Genomic DNA, 18,209 nt, shown 5'->3' on the forward strand with positions numbered 1-18,209 from the left:
AATATGCAGTATATATACAGAGGTGGGCAGTAGCGCGCTACATGTAGCGGCCGCTACATTTTCGGTAGCGGTAGCGGCGCTACATTTAAGCAATTGTAGCGGTAGCGGTAGCGCCAGCTACATTTTTAAGTAGCGATACGAGGTTTTGCCGCTACAGCGCTACCGCTACATTTATAGATAAAGCCTTTAGATTTTACTTAATAGTATTAAATATTATTTAAATACCAGCATGATACATACATAATATAAATTACAGAATAAAACTGTACAAAAGATTTCGGTGTCATGTTGTCAACCTCAGCCTGTTACTAGTGTCAACATGTTAGTTGTTACTTGTTAAATTGTTACCAGTTACCACTTACAGATATTTTTTCATGTTTCTGTTTGCTTACAGTTATTTTTACACAGTAATTTTTATGTTTCACCGTCCCTACATGGACGTCACTTTAATCTACCAATCTCAAAAATAATCCACATATATATACAAATAAAAGACTGATTTTTTATATGTATATGTGGATAATTTTTTGAGATTGGTAGATTAAAGTAGACATCCATTTATCATAACATAACATAACATAGTGATGTCGGCGCTGAAGTGTCGGCCTGATGTGGCCAGTCGCCGATTCTTTTCCTTTTCATGCCTTGTTCATAGATCTTAAATCGTGTCATTTGACCGGATCTTTTCATGACTGACGATAGTTTGAAGTAGCTACTAGACTTCCACCGGGTTCGATAAGGAGCTAGGCATTTCAAATCTGAACATATATTTTTCCATAGCTTTATCTAGTCTGTTCGTGAACACGTTCATACTTGGAGCGCCAACGATTTCATCGGGGAGGCTGTTCCACATGTCGATGATTCGAAGCGAGAAGAAATTTTGTCGCGTGGAGAAGTTGCAGCGCAGTTTTTTTAGCTTATAGCCGTAGCCCTTGGTGTTGGTTCTTGTTTCAAATTCTAGTAACCCTTCAGGGACCTTGTATAGACCATGAGTATACTTGTATACTTCAATGAGGTCCCCACGCAGACGTCGATAACTGAGGCTGGAAGCTTCATAATCTTCAATCTTTCTTCATAGGACTTGCCCTTCAAGCCTGGAAATTTCCTTGTTGCACGTCTTTGAATATTCTCTATTAAATTTCTGTCCTTTTCAAATCTCGGTGACCACACAACGTTTCCAAACTCTAGACTCGGGCGCACGACGGCAACAAACAACTGCTTCATCGTTTCTGCATCTGGGAACTCGTATGAGCGTCTGATTAGTCCAAAAAGTTTGTTGGATGTGTTAGCTTGCGTTTCAATACGCTTAGAAAATTTCAGCTCCTTGTCGACATAAACTCCGAGATCTTTTTCCACACTAGACTTTTCAATCATTACTCTTTCGTTGCAACCATGTCTTCTCATACTGTAATTTTGCTGTTCATTGTTCTTCCCGAGGTGAAGTACTTTACACTTGTCAGCATTAAACCGTAGCTGCCATGTTTCAGCCCAGTTAACTAAACTGTCAAGATCATCTTGCAATTTCGCTTTATTTGACGCATCCTTCACTGAATTATAAACTTTTGTGTCGTCGGCATACATGGAGCACACGCTGGACACTACTTCTGGCAAATCGTTTATAAAAGCAACGAACAAAATAGGCCCCCGGACGCTTCCTTGTGGCACGCCACTGCGCACTGATGCCCAGTCTGACACGATACATACATGTAAATATATAATTTTCAATTTATATCTATACATACATGTAAATTTATAATTTTATATGCATATCCTGGGAGAACATGAATGTCTTTCCTCTTAATCAAGCTAATTTAAAAAGAATCAGCAGAAATACAGCCACATAATCCTTTTTCCTTGAGCGACTGATATATGATGACGAGAAAATACCTTATTGGCAGCTAGTAATTTCGGATCCCTTAATGTTCTGCAATGTTAAGAATCGGCGACAGGTCTTCGGCCTAATAAACGATGAAATCGCTATATTATATTATTAAAATACATAAATGTGGTATTTGATGTTTCTTCTAATGGAACCAACACTTTTGAATTCAGAGCATCGAGAAATATGATTCTCAACACGAATGTGATGCTGAAGCTGATGATCAGAGCTGCAATCAATTGCACAGTCAGAGCATCATGTGTGAGGAGTTGAGGCTGACTGGTTATCCGGAATGAGCTGCTCGAGATCTCATCGTTCCTAATAAATCTCTCATGGGAATCTCTCTGTAGGTGCATTACTGGGTGCTGGACGCAGCAGAGACGCCTCCCCCGCCAATGGCGTATGTATGGCTGCTTCTGATATATGCTGCCCTCTTTTCATTCACTGCAGCACAATTGCAATAATATTTGGTGCGGATGAAAAAAAAGTTTCATGCTTACCATCATTTCATAGGAATCAACACGGATTTAAATGGCACCAGCATCGGCACACAATTAATGCGAGTATAAATTTACTCCCTGAACATTGAATACAATATATAATTCACCGGTAAGAATACGATTATGTTCGGATAATTATCCAAAAACTGGTATGTGTTCATTTTCTTCGATTCGAGTAAAGAATGTAATGAAAGCACTGAGAAGGCTCAAGTGAATTGCAGCCTCTGTTTAGAACACCATTTATTCCATTTATGCTGAACTGCATGAGGGACAGCAGAGAGTGCAAAATAGGCGCTTGGTTGGAAGACAAAATATGGCGAAGAAAAAAACTCTTTCGCTGGACGGAAGCGCACTATGAATACTTACAATGAAGCTCGAAGCGTTAATTGGGCCCATAATTCCTCCAGGGGCACGCCATCAAAAGTCCTCCACCGCACCTGCATGAATGTCCTGGGCTCCGGTCATTATAGCTGCCCCATATCCGAGTCCGGTGATCTCGGTATCGGCGCCGAGTTTGAAGTCAGGTGAGGTCAGGTGTTTCTCTGCCTCCTCAATTTCTCTATCCTTGGGAGGGGGGAGCTCTCCTTCGGCATTTGTCTTGTGACGTTGGATGCTGGCTTCCATAAGGTGTGCCTTCACCGACCACATGGTCCGTAGTATTCCTTCCTCTGTAGTTGCTGTTGCCTTTTCTAGCATAGGTCGGCGTTACAAATCTTCTGTGACCATTCAATTTTGAAGACTCAACGCAGGCCCAGCTTCATAAATGTTTGGGTCTTTTGAGTTCGTGCTCTATGTGTATGTTCCGCATTTTACGCCTGACTTAACGGCGCTGTTAGAGAAACTGATTGTGTCGAGTAACCAATGTCTCTGTAGTTCCAGACATGTCCAAGCTTGAACGAAGCACCTCATGCCTTACTTATCCGTTTCTTAATATCCGCATCTGTCCATTCCAGTTTGTCCACCACTCTTCTAAAGAGTGAACGTTGCCCGGAACGCTGCTTAAATTTAATGGAAATCATATGTATCAAACCGTCAGCATGCTAAACAAATGGACATTATCTATAGTTTTACATCTAATCAAGAATGTTGTTTCCAATGTTTTTTGAACGTGAAATTTTGCGTTGTACATATATGTTCCAATGCAACCTTCTATCACGTGGCGATGCTGACAATTGAACACGTCATATCGATTTCGTCATACATTCTCCTAATTAAAGTAATTTTTTGATGAGAATGATCGCACCGTCCTTATCCGCTTCAGATGTACAATCCTTGCAAGAAAACTCGTCTTTTTTTTCTGCACTCATCGTATCTGGTCCGCTCTACTCAACATACGAGTGTCTGGTCCGCTCTACACAACATACGAGTGTCTGGTCCGCTCTACTCAACATACGAGTGTCTGGTCCGCTCTACTCAACATACGAGTGTCTGGTCCGCTCTACACAACATACGAGTGTCTGGTCCGCTCTACTCAACATACGAGTGTCTGGTCCGCTCTACACAACATACGAGTGTCTGGACCGCTCTACTCAACATACGAGTGTCTGGTCCGTTCTACTCAACATACGAGTGTCTGGTCCGCTCTACTCAACATGCGAGTGTCTGGTCCTATCTAATCAACATATGATCAGTGCCAGAAACGTTCTGTTTGTGATGTCTGTTCGGTAATCATAGATTGTGCAAAAGATCAACAGTGTTCACATTAGGATACAGAAAGTTTTTCGGACATCATGAATTTTCGGCTTTCAATTATTTTTCTCTACATTTACTTATCTTAATTGATCGTATGTTGAAGTATTAAAGTTCAGCATCATATTTACTACTGCTTTACTCTTGCGTTAAAATTTTTTTGCTAATTAACGGTTCAATTGGTTTGTAGTTATCGCAAATCCACAAACTTAACAAACGTTGCATATACGGTTATTAATCATTAAAGTTTTTAATAACAAACTCACCCAATTCATTTGGTGCATTGATGCGGCATTCCGCGTTCCTAGTTGAAAGCTTCCCCGTTTTACGATCGATTGAGATATACCTTCTCCTAAGAAAAATATCGGGTCTCGAGTCTCAACTGCCATAATTAATTAAATAATTGAATAAGAGGAAAATTAATCACTGTCTAAAGCTGTGATCAAATTACATCAAAATAAAGCTGGCAATCTTGCCTATTCGTTTCCGATGCATGCCAGTAAAAGCTGCCTCGTCTGCAATTTGAAATTGAAGTGTGAAGAGAACCTGGCTCGACATATCATGCTCATATGCTCTGCCTCTGTATAAACGTGTTTTTGAGAAAAAATCCAGAAAATTCCACCTGCGAGAATTGTTGCAGGCAATTCATCGATCCGCTGACAAATCATCGTCGGAATGCTCAACTCAGTGATCAGCCTGGACCTCGAAACATAGCGATATTTATTCACACGGCCTCTTCTGGTGTATACTGCAGGGTCATTATGACTAACGATCACTAAGATGCATCAGCACCCGACATAAATCAATGTGAATCTTAAATGGTCCATCACCGATCTGATCATTTGGCATGATTTGATCACTGCCACAGTTGGCAGCAATTTGGAATCGATTCATACAGACCAATAATCATATAAAAGACGCATAGTAGACAATAAAACCAATATCATTCACCAGACTGACGTGAGGCTGGGTGCAGGAGCCTAGAAGTAGCAGGTGAGGTCGGATACTTCGTAATCAAACTGATTCACTCTAACCAATATACACATTTTATCATCATAAAGACTGTTGTAATCACAGCCAAAATTTTAAGTTTGCTATTGAACTCTTTCTGTATCGGGTGATACTGCTACCTGTAAAGTCGTTAAGGTTCACAATGAGCTAGCCATTACTTGGCGGGGCCTGAAATTCCATTAATTGACATTCGAAATTACGTTGCAACCTCAGATTGCCTGTCTATGCGCATTTTCTCTCGAGGTGTACGGAGGAGGAAGTGCCGTTTACGCGGCCTGTCGGTATCTATGACCAGTTATTAACGAACATTCAGCGGAAATTCAATCAAGGCTTGGTTAGAGAGTTTCTTTATCTAACACGGAAAATCCGAACACTGTAATCGTTGTTTTTAGTGGCTGATTATTAAAGTTTCACAAAATTGAGTATTCGCTACTAATGTCATTGCTTGACTTTACAATTTATTCCGCAAAGAACTTAGAAGCAAAACAAACGCCAAGCAAATTCACCGTATTTTTTGGAGCCAACTCCACCTTCACTTCAAAAATATTCATAGAATTCAGGTATAATCAGAAGTGAAAATAAAAATATGCACTAGTAACGAGAAAAAACAAACGAAATTTTAAAAAAGAGAACTGTTCACTTTATTATGGCAAGGTTCCAGTTCACAAATGTGCAGCGATTCAAAATCATTCAATCCGATCCACATAGAGGTGGAACCGAGTATTTTTAAGTCATTTTCACACACATTCATGTCGTACTGGTCAATTTGAAGGCGCACAACAAGTGAGAAACTCTGCAAAGTGGCAAGTTTGAATGATAACTCCTGTCGCGGTGTTCAGAAACCAGGATGTAGAAGTGAAGTGACATCATTCCGACGTACGCTGAAGCGTAGTGCGCAAAACTAAATTCTTAAACAGGTTAGACCGAATTGGGGCTGGAACAACATCCTTATGCCTGAAGAAATAACTAATATATTTTGAAAGTAGGAACTGATACATGGAAAATATTTCAAAAATAAGATTTTAAATTTTCCAGACATTGTTGCAGACGAGCTGCCAATATAGGGGAAAGTACAATAACCAGCTTTCCTACTATCGTCCTTGGCAATTAACTGAGTTAGAATATTTAATTGTCATAAAGCGTTTCATTTTACTAAACACATGGCACGATCGAAACCTTTTAAGTTTAAACATATTACGAATAAATTCTTATTCAGAATGCATATAACGGAAGGTGGTACAAATTTCATAACCACGGTGTATCAAGGTTTGAAGATCATTCAATTTAAAAACGAAGTGAACAAAAGATAAAGAAACTAATAAAAAGGCGGGTAAATGTCAATTGCGGTAGATAGAAGTCTGAAAGCAACAGTCAGATTAAGTAACTTAATAATCGAGTTGTGACAAACTACTGTTCCTTTACATCTCCACATTAAATTTTATCCATGGATGTTTTAGGTTTTCCATTTACCGATGGAAAACGAAGTACGGTTCGAACGGTTATTTCATTGATAAGCATGCCAACTTATACTGCGGCCTGGCACCAAGGTTCCAAAAAAGACTAAATAAATGGTAAATGTGGGTTAATTAATTAGATAGAGCTTGCAGGGAGCATAATATATTTTTTAGTGTGCATACAAAAACTAAAGACCGGAACTAGTCTAATGATTTACTGGCGAAAAGAGCAGCTGAAATTGCGATAAAGTCTAATGAGCCTCAATATGTTGGATCAGATCAAATTAAGTTAATGCTGTTATGGCTAGAAGTAATTATGTAGGGTATCGAAGAAAGTAAAAGTCCATCCACAAAAGTGAGTGGCAAAATTCTGAATTAAATATGATATAGTCCTAAAAACAGATGCAAGGTTATAAAAGAACTTATTCGTAGGTGTGGTTTCCCAGCAGGCATTTGACGTTGAAATAACGTTGATTATTGGTTGATTTCATGTTTAAATGTTGAATATCCAAAATTAAGCGTCCAATCAACGTCGAAATATGGACAACAGCGGAAAAGACGTAAAACAACCTTACTTCAACGTTGAAATAACGTCGATAATGATACGTTGAACGTTGATTTATTTTTAAACGTTGAATCAATGTTTATTTCAGGTTGAAATGCTGAACAACACAAATTAAACGTCATGTCAACTTCGAAACCTGTCTACTATAGGAGAGACATAAAACAACCTTATTTCAATGTTGAAAAATGGTCGGAATCGATACGTTGAATGTTTAGCTATTTACCAGAATGGAACTAATATTATCACACCAACATTAAATGATATACGTATATATAAGTGTAGAATTAATGACTACAGAATGCATGTCATTTTTCAAGGAGTGGAACAATTCTTTAGCTTATTTTATTTCCTGTTGATGCGAGCTGCTGTGGTCAAAATGGCCAGGGCATCGCGCGGTCTGCTGCTATCCCGGTTTTGAATCCTGCTACGGTCGAATGGTTCTTAATTACAGCCTAGAATAAAAAACAGTGAATAGATGTGGCTGCAAGTGGTATGTCTAAATCTAATTAAATGCAACTCATTGTATTAAGATGCTCATGTACTGTAACTGTCACGATAAAATATGTATAATGAAATCCAGTTGCAACGTTGCATTGTAACGTCATGCAGTACGACGTTTCAAGAATAACGTTGCTTCAATTTTCATTCTAAACCCCTTTTCACCCCGATCTCAACGTCGTGAAAGGTAGTTGTTTCATCGTCGATTCAGCAAGCGATTGCCTGCTAGCTTATCTCTAAAAGTCACGAATTGGTTAGAGAGCAGTAAGCATGTACTCTCCGTAAACCAATACAACATTATTCACCACAAGACCAGTCAAAGTAACATAGATCGATAATCAATGGCAGGCATATTTAGTTGACATGCAGATATATACAGACGAAGGGAAGAACAACATTCTTACTGTAATTCGTATCATTAGTAAACATGCATATGGGCGGTTTCTATACGTATAAAGACTGGTGAAGAGATTAAATCTTCTTTCTGGAATTTATATTACTTGTTTGCTTAAATCGCAAATTAACTAAGAATTTAAAAGCAAAGAAAAGTCCACAAAAATTTCTATCTTTATAGAAAACGTTTCGGAGACCAGCTCCATCGTCAGTTCGTAGAATCTAGAATCACAAATCAGAAGTCACAAATTAATACATTGAAATGAAAGCACAGAACGAAATTAAAAACCCAAATTTACAAGTAATAGACGGAGCAAAAAAAAAGAACTATCTATTAATAATTTCAAGGGGATAGGAGCTAGCAGCTGAATTCAAACTGGGCCTAAGTTTAAAGATGTACAGTGATTCTAAAATGCGCAAATCGGAAGTCCCGGAGGTGGAAGCTAAAAATAAAAATCCGGAATAAAAATATTCCGGAAGCTTTTCACTGAACGGATCTCCATTAAAATTCAATCAGACAGAGGATTGGAATTTATAAACAAGCCAACGCAAGGGTTATTCAATAAGTGTGAAATTAAATGGTTTGCCGCTAAAAATAAAACTAAAGCTCAAGCTTTTTAGAGATTTAACCGAACGATCACGACAAAAATGAGGAAATATTTTACTCAGCCAAGACAAAGATGACGGTAGATATTTTACTGGATTTAATTGAAAATTATAACAACTAATATCATAGATCAACAAAAATGGCTCCACGTGAAGCATCATTGAAGCGATGCTTCACGAAGCGTGTCGCACAATTGAGTACAAACTAATCATCGAGCATATAGTGCGACGCGATTTTGTCGCACAATTACCTCGCGCCGCGGAATTTCATCAAAGAAGTCGCGCTATTGACCGACTTATGCATATATATCAATGTAAATTGTCAATATATAAATATATAATGACGCTATGTGCTAAACTGTGCTGGAGCACTCGTTCTACTTATCTGATGTACATATTCACAGCTTAATGCAATCCCCTACTCCTTTATATTACCACAAGATTCTTTATTAAACTTTAATATTTGTACACTGAAAGTTATATTTGTATTAAAGGTGTTGAAAAATCGAAGTTTCTTTTTTATTTTTTATGATCGACCCTCTTCCAACCACTATCAATTAATCGACCACCAAACATTTGTCTTTGACCCTCAAGGGTCGGTATCGAGCACGTCGCCGACCCCTGATCTTAATGATGTCGTGCAATTACTTCCTCGTCAGCTTAATTGGCCCGTGCGGTGGCTGGTATCAACGAGAACAAATTATTTATTTCAAGTCAATACACAAAAACGTCGACATGACATTTCTGACTTGGTTTACTGGTTTGCGAATAATGATGTGCTGCAAGATTGTCTTATTGATTGACTGCTCCATTCAGGATATAAGCCATTCACACATTCCAATACAATGTTCATCGCAGTTCATACCGATATAAGATTGATTGAAGATTGCCAACTAGATCATGTTAGTCATTAATTTGTGTAAACAAATTTTTCCCAATTTGTACATTTCAATGGTTCATCGGCGTTTGAGTCTTTCCGTTTTTTCTACGTTATTCATTTATACTCATCCATTTTGTTTTACAGTCCTGAGTGATTGACTTCACTCCCGTCAATGTTGATCACTCACCAAAAATTATTCATTATTATTTACTTATTATAAGTAGATATTCTGTACTTTCCTCAAGTTCTTTTTTAAATGCCGAAAATCCTTTCATTGCACCCATGTTACTTTCACCCACATAGTTATTGACAATAATATGTATTAATATGGACCTAAGCTTTAACATTGATAATTTGTCTATTATGATCCCGCCTTCCAACGAAATATTTCGCAGAATTTCTTACTACAATATGACTTGTAAATATTAGAAGGTATCGCGTCCAGTACGGGTGCGACATGCACTTTTAGTTTGTAGCCTTACGGCGCGGCGCGGAGCTGTATTCGGGGTCGCAGCCTCCTGACATTCATTACGGTTTTGATGTTCCTAGCTAGGAGTTGAGCTTCCGCTGAATTACTTCTTAGGTTAATTTGCCATAATTGTCATACTGTATTGTTCATATTATAGTAGTTAGTTTATAGTTGAATAGTTCTCCAGCGTGAAGTAAAATCGTTTCCTTTCTTTTGGCAGAGTAAAGTTAGCTTGAATGACCGTTGGCAGTTTAGAATTTAAAGGCTAGGGCACATACAATCCACGTAAGTTATTAGTTATTTGTATCTGTTGCCACGTTATTAAATACCCATGTATATTTGTACTTGGTCTAAATCTTAAGTTTGTATTTTCATTTCTTCTGACGTGCGGAATATTACTCCGCAGTTTCACAAGAAGATTAAGTAAACAACCCAGAATGACTAATATTTTCCTTATCATTGTCTCTGCCTGGCTTGATGAGGTGGCCGTTTGAATTTTAGCCAGGACAGAGGGTAAGGGTAATTATTTGCTATTGCTCATTCCAGTTGGCATTGTGGCAAGATGTTTCATGGCACCAACATCGCAACGCTGGCCCTGCTGGTATCTGTGGCAGCAGACCCTCTGTGGCTCGAAAAATTACCGATTACAGACCCCAGCCAACTGCAGCAGCTGCAGCTGAACGCCAACCAGTGCGCCCAGCTGTGTGCCAGACGCAGCTGTCTGTACATGACGCATGACGGAGGTGAGTGTACGTCAGACGCAGCTGTCTGTACATGACGCATGACGGAAGTATATATAAGTGTACATCAGGTGCAGCGCCATGGCCCGGGCGAAGGCTGCACTGGTAAGGATGTTCGATGGATTTTCGGATGATTTGATTGACATGAAAAGTTCGAAGCACACGGGATCTTTACATATTGTCGGTGATTCCTCAGTGACATACCGACGTTCGAACGAAAACGTATTGTTTGCCTGCTTCGTTTTTGCCAACGAACAGTATAATTGACTCGGAGCAAGCGGCGACTATATAGTCACCCAACCTATCTGTCTTTTTGGTCTCTTCCAAGCTAACTGCTGCCTTTGCAAAAATCGTTCGCATTTCGTCCAGCTAAATGCAGGTGTAAAAATTATCATCAAAAGACTTTGGAAGTGCATTAAACACAGAAGTTGAATGCATTCACAGATAAAACTCTGATTTAATCCATTGCTAACAGAACTATAAACCATCAAGTTGACCGGGCATTCACGTCCTCAGAGACAGGGTGGCAGTTGGTGTCTGGGGGCATCACAGTGGCGACGCCTTCCAGTTTGCTGCTGCAGTGCTGTGCCCCGGTGCCCCTGAGGAACGTGGCGCTCGGCAAACCAAGTCGTTCGTCCAGCGAGTTCAGCTCCGATTTGTATGATATGAGTGTTTTTTTCTGTCCAGCTAAATTTTTCGGCACTTAGAGGGATAAACATGTTTAAATTATGTAATGTATTTAATTATAGTAACTATAATTCAACATCGCACCCACTGGTATCTCTCGATTCGATCACTTCCAAAACCATGTACAGTTGCGAAACGACTACTAAAATTCCAAAACAGCCTCTTAGTTGAAACAGGAACACATGCGGCCAAACGGCGCCATTTACCCGCCAGTCTCGCGTTTCATTGTTTCGCCTTTCTGTTATAAGTAGGTATTTTGCAAATTTTCCTGAAGGTATTCTCATTATGGGCTTATTAATATGAATTAAAAACAAAGAAAATAACTAAAAATTCACCATTTCTTTATTAGAGAAAACGTTTCGGAGTTAATCAGTTCGAAATTCTAGAAAACAAGCGCAATCAATTAGGTAACAAAATTTACCTTGAAGTTATTATAACCTAAATCAACAAATGAAAACAAGAAAACGTGGGCAGGCCTATCTATTAACAATTTTAAGGGGATACGAGTTGAAGGCGGCCTTTAAACAAGGTTTCTGTTAAAAGATATACGAGGATTCTAAAATTCTTTGCTCTGTAAATCTGGTTTTGGAAGATAAAACTTTACAATTACCATCGAATACTTGTGCAGACTTTGCACAGCTTGGCATGGACGCGTACAGCTGATTGAGAGGGATGCGCAAGCAGGTTTCCAGTTCTATACAACTCCAATCTTTATCTTAGCCAGCCTAATTAAAAAATTTTCGTTTCGTCATACCGACGTACGCTGATGCTCACTACTGTATTTATTTACTAGACACGATCGCATGAGAATAGAGAGTATTTTTATACTTGAAGAATGAGCTGGCTTGAAATTATTCACCAACAAAACGTGAATATCAACATTCGAAAGGTATATAGTGAATGAAGCTTTTAATTCCTAAGACATAGTCATAGATGAAGGGCGAAAGAAAGGAAATGAATAATAAACAATGTTACTATATGGTCACAATCGGGAACATTTCAGTATTTTGCTTAGACAAAATTGTCTTGATTTGCGTATCCATCAAGGTCTTTATTTAAATGAATTTCTAATAAGACTCAAACAAATCGAGCTTTCAGGAAGAAAAACTGAAGTTCGAATTTAGAGGGGCCCCTGTATAGGTTACGGGGATAAGAAAATAGTTGAATTTACGACAGTGCTGACCAGTCGATGTGCAGCATGAGATTCGATGACGTCCAATACAAATTTGTTAGTGCGTTGCTAAGCAATGGCAGGTCAGCTAAATGAAGGGTTGGAACTACGCATGAACTAAATACATTTCACGTACATACTGTCTCCGCTTTTATCAAAAAGATTCTACTTAGGCTGGCTGGCGTGTGCCACATGTCATCAAGCCTGCAAGGAATCAAATGAACTTTAACAGAATGTTCGTACAAAATAAATTATTGATAATTAATAACTTCATTAAAATAGTGACAATATTTTTCATTGAGAGTTGATGCATTCAAATGTCTACCTTCCCTTTCTCCGTGCAACTGTATTATGTTCTAGGTATCACATCCGCGTTTTTATATTCTAGGCTCAAATCTAGGGCTCTTACCATGTGGTTAAGGACATGCAAGGCAACCATGGCAGATTATAATAGATTAGGTTTGAACTATAATCATCACGTGGCACCAAAACCATGTGCGCACTATCAGGTGTCTGCCAATTTTGTCCTGTCCTTATTGTACATTAGGCATACATATGTAATGCACTGGCGGCGGTAAATTCGGAGCCAAACAACAAAGCAAATTATACTCGGATATGAAAGAGAGTTGTAGTGACAAGCTCAGTTTAGCACCTTGCCAACTGAGAGGAATGATATAGTTGCTTGTATTTATATGTTGCTAATTTGTATTTCTTCATCTGAAGTTACGTTTGATACAGTTATATCGTAGGGTTTAATGATCAGTTATAATGGTAATTAAGTTAATTGATTAAAATTTAATACCCATAGAGATTTTTACAGTGGACGTTATTGCTTTGTCAATTGAGTGCCTTACGCCTGTCGGAGAAGCACTGGTAGCTGCTTCGTCTGTCAGTCGGTGCCTAAATAAAGGTGTGAAAACTGATCATGTCTAGCATGTGTATGCAACCATCTCGTAAGTTTTCATTCAAAGAATAGTCTTTATAGCGCATTTTCTCATTTATGGAAAAAATGCACTATTGTGCTCGCCATGTCCGTCCGTCTGTCTGTGTGTCCGTCCGTGACTTCGTGTTTTCGTCGACGAGAAAATGCGCTCTCTGTCATTCACTGCAATGAGTCCTGAGTTATATTTTTAGATATGATAGTACAAAGGTCCAAGAATATTACTGCAGACACAATTATATTTAGGTGGGCATTAATCGAAAAAAATGTTTTTAGTTGCTTTCGCATTAACCCATATGTTTCTTAATAAAATGAATAAGCCCTATAGGGGCTGAAGAGATAAATCAGAACAATTAATTTTTCCTACAGCCTTCCTCAACGAGCAAACGACGGTGTGTTTACTCAGCCATCCAACATATTCCACTCACTGGCCAATGATACACTGCCTTTCCTGGTCATTGATTTGGGCCTCGAATATGTCATCGAGGCGGTGGCCCTCATGCCGAGGCTGGTCACTTATGGAACAAGATTCGAGGACATCGAAGTAAGATGTGCTTAGGGAGAAAGGAAAAAGTAATACAAGAAGACATTAGATTTAAAAAAGATATAAGATGTACAGCATCGGATAGTGTTTGTTGAGATACCTTAATGGTACTTTTCGCAGCAATGTAGAATAATAAAGTAATAAATATAGATTAGTACTGTCTATAAAGAATATGGCTCGTTCGTACAGGTTGTTTAAATAGGAACCTCACGCATTTTAAGCAACAGTTTATGAAAACGTTCAAATAAACATTAAGTTGCAAATGGAATATAATTTGATGTTATAGACAAGATTGAACATAATCAAAGAGTACACAAAAATAATTACATGATATCGTACCAAATTTCTTGGGACAAGTTTTTATAACTAAATGAATCTGACCCACATTTCCTGGGATATCAAAAAATCACTCTACATTAGTTAGTACTCGTAGCATCAACATTAATAGTGGCTCTAATACGAGCCCTTCCTGTAGAGGGTCTAGAATCTAGATCGTATATACACGAGAAAAGACTCCTTTTATTGGAAATCTCACTGGGACAGTACTACGTTGAATGTGCGGCCCATGTAAATTTTGCGAAACATTAATTAAATAAAGGGCAGCGCTTACGTCGAAAATCGAAAAAATGTATCTTTATTTATTACTGAGCTCATTTTGTAGTGCGGAAAAGGCGCGTCGAACGCAGCAACCGTATGTATGTGCGTGCTCTTGTTTTTGCGTAAGACAGTTTCAAATTTGCATAAAATGAACATTTTTTACAATATTCACAGAGATTTATTATTCATATAATAATATTAAGTAACGCGAATCCAGCTCAAGTAACGCGAATAAATATCAATGAATGATATTTTCAGCTTAAATAACGCAAATAAATATTTATTATTTAGAAAAATATTATCATTCATTTTCATCCGTGTCACTCAAGCTGAAAATATTATTCATTTAATAATTTTATTCGCGTTACTTAAGCTGGTTTTGAGCTCATTTTGTAGCAGCGAAAAAGGCGCGTCGAACGCAGGGAACAGTATGTATGCGAGTGCTCTAGTTTTTACGTGAAGCAATTTTAAATTAAAGCAAAATGAACATTTTATACCATTTCTTAACACATATTTCTTGATGAGAACTGGTATTTATAGGACATTGTTCGCATTAAACTGGATAACAGTCGGTCATGCAACGCACGATGGTATCCTCAATTCGAGAAATAGGCGATGGAAAGCTAGGAATAGATTTTCAAGCAATTGTTTAGCTTACTTCATTTTAGCTTTACTTCATTTTCAATCCAATGAACTTATTTGACTCTCCTGAGCAATTGAAATGGCAATTTTTTCATCATTTAAAATCTATTTTCTTTCTTCATTTCCAAGCTACAAAATTGAGAGACCTATCAATCGATTTGTAATGAGAATATCTAGCGGCTCCAGTAGCCTTTTTGTCCAATTTATCTGTTGTTTGAATTATATATAATTATAGTGTGCGTTCAAAAATTACTTTTTAAAGACCACACTTCTAAAGAGGCCGGTGTTTTACACTTCTAAAGAGACCACACTTCTTTTCGGTACACATATACAATGAATATCTCATTTATTTTATATCTCTGTCAATTGATACATGCATTGTCTCCAACTTTCTGCAAGTGTGCGAAATTTCAGATCGATTGGACAGGTATAAAAGTGTTCAATATCTATCGTAAGATTTGTAGCAGACGGACAAATAAACAACAAGAAGTGAAGTTAAAGAGAAGTGTGGTAAAAACTAGGGGAGAGGGGTTGGGAGGGGTAGAAAATGAAAAAGTTTTCTAAGAAAAACTTAGAAAGATGGCCTCTAGATCGAGAGTCCCTAGTATTTTTACAACACTTCTCTTTAACTTCACTTCTTGTCTGTTTGTTTGTTTGTTTGTCTGTCTGTCTGCTACAAATCTTGTAATCGAAATTTAATACACTTCTACTTATCCCATCGATCTGAAATTTTGCACACTTGTGTAAAGTTGGAGACATTGCATGAATCAAATGACAAAATAAATGATTTAAAAAAAATTTTCAATATTAAAAATTGGAATAATAATTTTGTCAGCTACAAATCTTATAACTGATATTTGACACACTTTTACCTGTCTAATTGATTTGAAATTTTGCACACTTATGTGAAATCCGAGGCAATGCATGAATCAATTAACAGAATAAATAATTTTGAAAAAAAATTTATAGATTAAAAAAATTTATATATATAAAAAATTGAAAAGTAAATTTTTTTAATTTTCGAAAATTAGATGAGAAATTCATTGTACATCTGTAAGATTGGAGATACTGGGTTCTTTGGAAGTGTTGTCTTTTAAAAGTAATTTTTAAACGTATATCATTATATCTAGAATCGCTATATATTTGAATCACAATTTGAGCGGTTTATTCTGTCGATGTTGAAGCTGGTAAATAAAAAAAGTTGATATATAAATAAAAATCCCAGTTTTCTATTTATTTAAATATTCTTCCATTTCCTCGAAAAATTCATACGAGCAAAAAAGTCTTGTATATTAGTATTTAACATACGTGTATGAAGTTTCTGGAAGATCAGTCGGTGAAAACAGAATTTTTTTCAGTTGTAGACGTTACTCTTATGTTATTGTTTTTACGCAACGATATAATCAAAAGATTATAGCTGAAAAAATACGGTTAAGTCTGCATTTAACGTATATATTTCAGACACAAACCTTCGAATCAATCATTATATCTTAAATGCCAACTATTTTCGGCACAGATCCGCACTGGACTGACCTACGTGCTGGGTCCTGACTTCAGTACATACACGCTCCTGGCGCTTTTCCCTGGACCATCCCCCAACCCCGTAACTTGGGTGACCACAAACCTCACGGTGCCCGTGCTGGGTCGCTACATCACCGTCCGGAGGATGGCAGCTCCGGGCGAACCCCTTGAAGTCAGCGAGCTCATGGTCTACAGTCGCACGTAGTCGACCTTCTCCGTCCAGCGGGGCTTCGTTTGTGTGACCGTGCTCACTGAACCTACATGCTCACTGAACCTTCATGCTCACTGAACCTACATGCTTACTGAACCTACATGCTCACTGAACCTACATGCTCACTGATCCTACATGCTCACTGAACCTACATGCTCACTGAACCTACATGCTCACTCAACCTACATGCTCACTCAACCTACATGCTCACTGAACCTACATGTTCACTGAACCTACATGCTCACTGAAAACCTATAACATTAAGTGAAAACTGTTGCTTGTTTTGAAATATATAAATGTTTCAAGGCTTATCTAAGGGATCGTGCCGAAACAAAATTACCGTAGCCGGCTTAGATGTATCAATGACATATGAAAATTTTAGATTTTGAGAACCTGGTGTTTCAAAAAGCATAACTTGAAAGAATCTACGCAAAAATCCGTCCAATTTTTAGAAAAGAATCACTCGGTTGTAACGTATGTGCCTTGTATGTATCATTCCTTGCCCAGTTTCCAGCTCCGGACAAAATCATTCTCCTCTTATCGCCGAGATCACCAATGAATATCTGAGCGTGTAGTAGAAAATCAATTTTAAATCAGATGCTCGGGTTATAAATAAAATATAACTGAAAATTCTCGGTTATATTTTAGTCAACATCACGCACGGACAGTAGAATAAACCCGAGACATACCTTATTTCCTTCAGTTAATATGAAAAAACCTGAACGAATGTTAAAAATGCCAAATGCTGCCAATTGTTGTCAATTATTGTCAATTTTTCTCAGGGAACTATTGTCAATTGCTGCCAATTGTAGTCAATTAACTGCAATTTTTGTCAATTGACACTAACCTCAAATTTTCACAAATGTTGTCAGTTGTTGTCAGTTGTTGTCAGTTGTTTTCAATTGTTGTCAAATGTTGTCAATTGTTGTTAAATATTGTCAATTGCTGCCAATTCTTGTCAAATGTTGTCAATTGTTGACAATTGTTGTCAAATGTTGTCAACTGTCGTCAATTGTTGTCAATTGTTGTCAACTGCTGTCAATTGTTGTCAATTGGTATTAATTGTTATCAATTGTTTCCAAATGTTGTCAATTGTTGTCAAATGTTGTCAAATGCTGTCAAATGCTGTCAATTGTTGCAAATGTTTTTAATTGTTGTAAAATATTGTCAATTGCTGTCAATTGTTGTTAAATGTTGTCAATTGTTGTCAAT

The 18,209-nt window shown here is 37.7% G+C and overlaps 1 protein-coding gene across 1 annotated transcript; it reads left to right on the top strand.

The window, feature by feature from the left end:
* The first annotated feature begins 10,678 nt into the window (after positions 1-10,678).
* Positions 10,679-16,991, top strand: LOC125177838. Its single transcript, XM_047880335.1, has 4 exons — positions 10,679-10,710; positions 11,160-11,342; positions 13,852-14,026; positions 16,782-16,991. The coding sequence occupies exons 1-4, from the start codon at positions 10,679-10,681 to the stop codon at positions 16,989-16,991; spliced, it is 600 nt and encodes a 199-aa protein (XP_047736291.1).
* Positions 16,992-18,209: the final 1,218 nt, after the last annotated feature.

Source organism: Hyalella azteca, unplaced genomic scaffold (genome assembly GCF_000764305.2).
Source record: "Hyalella azteca isolate HAZT.00-mixed unplaced genomic scaffold, Hazt_2.0.2 contig5214, whole genome shotgun sequence".
NCBI classification, from domain to species: domain Eukaryota; kingdom Metazoa; phylum Arthropoda; class Malacostraca; order Amphipoda; family Hyalellidae; genus Hyalella; species Hyalella azteca.